General features: G+C 60.1%; 1 protein-coding gene across 1 annotated transcript; it reads right to left on the reverse strand.

The window, feature by feature from the left end:
* Window positions 1-230: 230 nt before the first annotated feature.
* NKX6-3 (NK6 homeobox 3) lies at window positions 231-5,851 on the reverse strand. The gene is made up of 3 exons (XM_054499716.2): window positions 5,145-5,851; window positions 3,069-3,238; window positions 231-1,751 (listed from the first exon to the last, which is right to left on the reverse strand). The coding sequence occupies exons 1-3, from the start codon at window positions 5,524-5,526 to the stop codon at window positions 1,506-1,508; spliced, it is 798 nt and encodes a 265-aa protein (XP_054355691.2). The 5' UTR covers window positions 5,527-5,851; the 3' UTR covers window positions 231-1,505.
* Window positions 5,852-7,073: the final 1,222 nt, after the last annotated feature.

A 7,073-nucleotide genomic window follows, 5' to 3' on the forward strand; every position in this document is an offset into this window, starting at 1 on the left:
CTGGAGATCAGGGACCTCATAAAATTCACCTTGGGTTTCTCAGCACCTGGGGACAGTGTCTGGCATCTACCAGTGAGGTTTCAAATAACTTGTATTGTGCAAGCTGTCAGAGCACGAATGTCCCCAGGAGACTAGGCAACAGCCCTCAGGGAAGGCCCCACAGCTGGCAAGTCTGGGACCTCACAGCCAGTTTCCTGCCGTTCGTCCCTTTCACAGAAGCACAGGAGCCGTAAGGTTCATGGGACTTTTATTTTTACTGTTTATTTTTTTGAAAGCCAGTGGGGATGAGCAAGTGCTTGGTCCCTTCTGGGCTGCATCCCTCTACGACCAGCCCTCACCCGCCTCCCCCAGCCCACCCACTACCTGCCAGCAGCTCAGATCACCCGGGTGAAAAATACCACCCTGTTGGCCAGCGTCCCTGTCAGCACCAGCTCCAGTGCCAGGCCGCAAGGCTATCTGAGGAAAGGAAGGGCCGTGATTCCCAGCAGGCCGTAGTTCAGCCCCTCCCGGGCATCCTCCACCCAGCCCGAGGGGCCCTCCTTCTCCCTTCCTGCCTTGTTGGAGGGGTGCCGTTCTGGGGTCTTTCCCAGCCCTTCCTTTCCTTCCCAGGTGGGATGCTTCTTCTCTCTGGGTTGGCCTGTCCTTATATCAGCACCAAATGATGCCCAGGTGGGTGGCCCTTGGGCACACCGTCCCCACCTCCCCTCTCCCTGAACCCTCCCCTTTTCCTGGCTGTCAGGATGAGGAGGGCAGAGCGGTCTCGGAGGTATTGACCCTGAGGGTAAATCGGAGAAAGGAGGCCGAGGGATTTCCTCAGCTCAGGGGCGGTCATCCTGGAGTGTCAGGGGCGTTTATTCTTCACTGGGATGTCCCATTTCCCCTCCTGGAGGCAGATTTCCTGCAGCCTGGGTTAGGTGCTCAGCTCTGGCCCCTCCAGTGGGACCCTTCCTGTGCACAGGTCTGAGGAGTGCACCTGGCTACTCACCTGTCTTTTCTTCTGCAGCCAGCAGCTGGCTTGGGGCCCAAGACTCTGGTCTTCTGACTCCCCAGCCAGCTGCCTCCCTCCCTGGGAAGTCCTGCCCACTCCCCTCCCCCCCAACAGCTGGATCACAGTGGCATGTCTGGGACCCCACAGCCAGTTTCCTGGCTGCAGAGCCTGGTCATTTTAGTCCTCTGTCCACTTGTGAATCTGCAGAACCGGCAGGCGAGGCCCGCGGAGGTGCAAGGGGCAGCGGCTTCCAGGTCTCAGGAGAGCTGTGCCTCCCCCCTGGCCTCCTCCTCCCTTAGCTAGGATGCCTGTCCCCTTTCCCTCCTTTTCCTCCTCCTCCCCCGCCTCCCCTCCTCCTCCCCTGCACCTGCTGCTCCTCCTCCACCTCCTCCACGCGCCCCTCATCGGAAGACTCAGTCCCTGCGCCCCCAGCAGCCTGGGGAAGGGGAGGGGAAGGTAGGGTCCTCGGCGTCCCTCCGCGGGCTGCAGCCAGGATCCTGGGCCTGGACCGCGGGCGTCAGACGCTGTGCGCTCCCAGGCTGAGCACCGAGAAGGCGGCGCGGTGCTTGCGCAGCAGCAGGCGGATCTTCTCGTCGTCCGAGTCGGGGTCCAGCGGCTTGTTGTACTCGTCGTCCTCGTTCTCCGAAGGTGCGCGGTCCCCGCCTGCGCCGGCGCCCGCGCTGCCCGGGGCCCGGGGCGTGGAGGACGAGGGCTCCAGGGCGCTCTTCTTCCGCCACTTGGTCCTGCGGTTCTGGAACCACACCTGCGATGAGAAAGACTGTGAAGGGCACAGGGGCACAGCGCGCACGGGACGCGAGAACAGCCATCCTGCTTTTACAGCTAAACAAATGGCTCAACAACGGAGTGACTGTCACATTCATGTTTCTGTTGGGGAAGGACAATAAAATTTAAAAACGTGAGCGCAGCAGCCCTCCCCTCCGCCCCCACCCCCACCCCGCCCCACCACCGTTTGCCTCCTCCTCTGCTTCCTCTTCCTCCTCCTCCACCTGGGAACTCGGTGGAAGATGCGGAGTGCGCGGGTGGAAGGCTTAGCCCCGGTGCTCATTGGAAGGTGCTTATGAGCAGTCCCTACTCTGGGCTTCATAGACCCTCACCCTACTTCATAAATAATTGTTCCCCTAATTAGAAAAGTAACGTAGGTCCATTGCTTGGGATAGTTGAAGAGTGCAGGAACGCACCCCAGAAGCAGAAAGTCTGCTTTCTGCAGGAGAGTCTGCTTCTTCCCCCTAGCTCTCGCCCCAGGGCAGTTGAGCGGCTGATGAGGAGGGTGCAGCGGGTTGGAGCTCCGGGAGGCCCCAGGGCCCCGAGCAAAGACCAGACCCAGGTGCCAGCTGCCCCTGCTGCATCCTTAGGCCCGTCGCCGAGTCACTGAGTCAGCATCAGAGTGGAGAAAGTTGCCCCCAGACTCTGAGGCGGTAGAAACCAGTTTCCCCAGGTCTATTTAGGGGGCATTTGGGGCCCCTGCGTGTGGAGTGGGAGAGCCTGGGCTCACCCTCCCTAGCCCTGGCGTGGGCGACAAGGCTCCAGGCCCCTGAGAGCCCATCTGATCCTGCTTAGTAGAAGGAGGCGTTGTCTTCATCTTAAAGATTGGTAAACTGAGGTCAGCTCCTTTTGCTGACTGGAGCATCAAGCATGAATCTGGGCCAGAGGCTGCCGACAGTGCTTGGAATTTTTGGCCAAATACGGGGGGAGAGGGAAAGCCTGAGGTTGGAGTCCCCCACATCTGGGGTTGAACCCCAGCTCTGCCAGCTCTCCCAGCCGGGAGACACTGATCCTCATCTGCGAAATGGGTAATAATGCCGACCCCCCGGGTTGCTGAGAGGATGAAATTAGGTGCCGCACATAAGGCTCTGAGAATGGGGCTCAGTGGATGATGGCCTTTTCCTGGCTATGTTTAATTACCACAGACTCCAGGGTTAGGAAGGCAGGCAGTGCCCAGACACCAGGACAGCTGCCCTCTGGGGGGCTGCGTTGTGTGGCCACCTCTCTCCAGCGCAGTGGCGTCCTGTCCGGCAGGCTCCTCCCTGCAGGGCAGGCGCCATCTCCCACACAGACTTACCTTGACCTGCGACTCGGTCATGCCCAGTGAGTATGCCAGCCGCGCCCTCTCGGGGCCAGCCAAGTACTTGGTCTGCTCAAAGGTTTTCTCCAGGGCAAAGATCTGGTGCCCCGTGAAGGTGGGCCGGGTGTGCTTCTTCTTGTGTATGCTGTCACTCAGGGGGTCTGGGGCTGGCAGGAGGAAGGAATTGTGGGGTTAGTAGAATAAGTGGGGACCCTGCGGCTAGGCACGTCTGGCAGGGCAACCACCATGCTTGTCCCTCTCCCTCCTGCAGAGGTTTCCAGGACGCCAAGATTCCTTCCCCCTGAGCAGCATTCTTGATATTGGAGAACAGCGACTGTGACCTCTGCTCTGCCTGGGTGGGCAGGGCTCCAAAAGGGCAGCTGCCCTAGGGTAATGGGACTTAGGGGCAGCAGAGCCTCATGCCTCTCTGTCTAAAGTTCTCAATACTCACTGATGTTGCCTTCCCCTGAGGGGCAACAGGAGTTCCCTCTCTGTCCCAGGGATGTCCCTTCAGGTCACCCTCCTCCTATAATTAGGGACCGGGGCCTGTGAATTCCCTCCACCTCCGGCTTCCGCCAACTTCCTTGCTCTTGAGACCCAACTTCCCAGGTCTCCAGGAAACCAGGGAGGGGCAAACCTCACGCCCCAAGCTGCCACTTCCCCATGTCACCAGGCCTGGAAGTTATGTGACTTCAACCACCCTGGAGAACCTGGCACAGAGGCCAGAGACCCTGACCCCCAGCCTGGCCAGGGCAGCAGGCTCGGGAAGGAGCTGTGGGCAGCGGGCTCAGGGGAGTCAGAATTCCCACGTGTCCGGCCTCGTTCTGTGCAGTCTGACAGCTCAAGTTACAGGTGAGGAAACTGAGGCACAGAGAGAGGAAGAGCCCTCCTGAGAGACCATGTTCAAGTCCCTCTGCCTTTGCCTTCATTAGCCACTGACTTTCTTGGCTATGTCCCCGTGTGTGTACCTGCATTCAGGACTGAAGAGGTGGTGTGTGGGATGTGGAGAGGGGAGGGGAAGATGGAGGGAAGAGAGAGTCAGCTGAGGCTTAAAGCACCCCTGAAGCCAAGCCTAAAACAGGATCTGAGAGAGGAGGCCTTCACCTCCAGGGGCACAGCGATGGGTGGCAGCCCATGGAGGGGTGGCTGTCAGGCAGTGTGACCGGCAAGGCAGAGTAGCAAATGGGGGGACAGGTGTGCTTTTGGGGTTCCCTAGGTTGGCCCCAAGCCCCTATTGGCATAGGAGAGCCCAGAGATGAGACAGAAGTGGAGGCCCCTGCCTGACGTGGGCAGGGCTTCGGTGGCACAGAGAAGGTTCCAAAAACTCTCACCTCCCTGCGTCCCAGCAGAGCCTCACCTGCCTGGACAGCCCTGCCACCTCCTCCAGTAACCCTGACTGGCATCACGGGCCCACCCTCTGAAAACCTTGGCTGAGGGATGGGTGGGCTGAGAAGAGGCCCCCCGCTTCCCCACAGCCAGGGCCAAGTTCAGCTGGACTCAGCAGCAACTCCCGGAGACAGGCTACTTGGTGTGGCTGCTGTTGCTAGAAACCCTAGGATGTGGTGGGCAACGGCCCCTGGCTCAAAGGCTGGACCCGGATGGGGTCAGGGTGCATTCTGCACCCTTGAGTGATGCCAGGGCTCTCTGGGAAGGTGAACTGGGACATTTTCCTCATGGGGGTAGCATTTGTCTGCTTTGGGTGAAGAAGTGGTTTTACGGGCCCTGGGCTGCAGAAGCGAGCTGGGCTGCCTGCTGGACCCCGTGCAGGGCAGGTGTGGGCTGTGGGGCCTTCTCTACATCTGGAACTGCCTGGGGGGGGGGCCCTAGGAGGGCAGCTGAGGTGGCTGGCAGGTGAGGGGGGTGGCTCAGACACCTGTGTCCAAGCACTGCTGGATGGGAAGGAGGAGAGGGTGGAACTTAGCCTGCAATGAGCTGAGGCTATGAGTCCAGGGTTAATGGCGACTGGGGAAGAGGGCAGTGGTGCGGGGTGCCCGGGAGGAGGCCCCTCCTCGTCCTCTGCCCCCCCGGGGCCTGCCGGGTGCCGGGAGGTGGCTGGGGAGGCCCCGTACTCACTGTTGCTGCACTGCCGCCCGCCGCGCCAGTCCTGGCCCATGTCCGCCCAGCAGTTCCGGGTTCGGGTGGGGTATTCGTTCCCAGCCTTGGAAAAATTCCCTACCTGGGGGCTGTAGTAGACCCCCTGAGAGCTGAGACCCCCGAAGCCTGCCACGTGGGGGTAGCCGGAGAGGAGGCTGCTGTTCGGCGCAGCCACGGGCCTGCTCAGGATGTCCGTGATCCCGTGGGGGGTCCCGGCAGCCAGCTGGGGGCCCAGCCCCGGGGGGCTGAGCTTGTAGAAGGAGTTCTGCACCGAGTACTGGCACACCGGGGCCTTCATCTCCGGAAACTGAGACAGCGGCGTGTTGTTCAGCAGGAACGTCCCCTGCAGGTTGGACTCCATGATCTCCCAGTCAGGACAGGGAAGGCTTCTCCAGGCCCCTAAAACCCAAGAGCCCACGCTCTAGCCCCAAATCTCATGGCAGGCCTGGAGGGTCAGGACCATCTCCGAGCTCCTGACTGCCTCCCACCTAAGGCATCGGCCAAGCCCTGGCCCAGGCACCGGCACCCGATCAGCTGCTCGGAAGTCAGGTGCTCGGGGCAGGTGGGAGGCCTCCCCAGGGCTCCTGGCCTCTCTCCTTGCCCTGGCCGGACAGGGTGGCCCCTTAAGCCTCAGCTCAGACCCCCTTTCTGCCTCTGAGTCGGAGGACCCTCCATGAGAAGTTTTAAGTTCAGAGAAGGAACATTTCCCTGATAAAGATACGGCCCATTAGAATACAGGCCGGAGACTGGCTGAGCCGCCGGAGCCGCGCCGCCATTGGTCGGGGCGCACACGGGCCTCACATTGGCTTTTCCTAGACAAATTGCACTTTGAAAGATTGACTGTAAAATCAGCCAGGGTGTGTGTGTGTGTGTGTGTGTGTGTGTGTGTGTGTGTGCGTGCGTGTGTGCGCGCGCGCGCGCATGAGAGAAAAAGACAGAGAATTAGCTCTAGAAGCCCCTACTCATCGCTGGAGCGTCCATCTGCTCCCCGCAAGTCTAGCATCTAGGAAAAGGTGAGTGTCTGAGGGCCCCTGGAGGCTCCCAAGGCAACTGGAAGTCACTGTTGCTACAACTGCTCCCCTGGGGAAGAGGAGGCTGGACTCAGAGGCCACTGTCCGGAGCGGCGCCCGCCCCTTTATGTGCACATGTCCAAGCTCCACAGGAGAGCACAGCCGCTTCCTTCCCTTCCGCATGCGGGGATGGGGTGAGTGGCATAAGATGGGGGTAAGTGCAAGGATGGGGTAAGAGGCTAAGTGGCATTGCTTTCTGGGGGATGCAAGTCCCTGTGGCTGGCTTGAGAGCCTAGGGTGGGAGCCTGCTGGGAAGAGGGCAGGGCGGGGCGTAGGCAGCCCTGACAGTGCCGGGGTGTGAGTCCTCCAGCTGCAGGAGGCTGAAGAGAGGGCCGCTCTGCACGCGTGTTCTTGCCTCCACCTCTGGTCGGCCTTCCCTGACCTCCCTATCAGAATCTCTTCCTCATTTGTGCCTCTGCTGGAGCAATGGCCGTGCTCTGTCTGGTGTGGTGCCCGGGTTTGAAATCCCTGATGGCTGAGAGGGTGGTGGAGCCCCGTGCCGGGCACTCTGTTGGTGCTCAGTTAGTAGTTGATGCAATGGACTGGGCTGAATCACAGAGCATGCATATGCTTTTTTTTTTTTTCTCGAATAAATTTTTACAACATACAAGGCTCTATTGGGGGGAACTCTCATTTTACAAACAGGAAAGCCAAGGTATAGAGGAATCGGAGCCCACGTTCCAGGTACCTGGGTGATTTCTGGACCGGACAGGATTCTTCCCTGCAGTTTTTCTCTAAAACTGGAAGCTAGCATGCCACTGGCCTGAACATGTAAAATGCTAGGAAAGACTATGACTGCCAGACAGATGGACTTCTGCTCCTTTCTGTGCCTGGTGGC

Source organism: Pongo pygmaeus, chromosome 7 (assembly GCF_028885625.2).
Source record: "Pongo pygmaeus isolate AG05252 chromosome 7, NHGRI_mPonPyg2-v2.0_pri, whole genome shotgun sequence".
Classification (NCBI taxonomy): domain Eukaryota; kingdom Metazoa; phylum Chordata; class Mammalia; order Primates; family Hominidae; genus Pongo; species Pongo pygmaeus.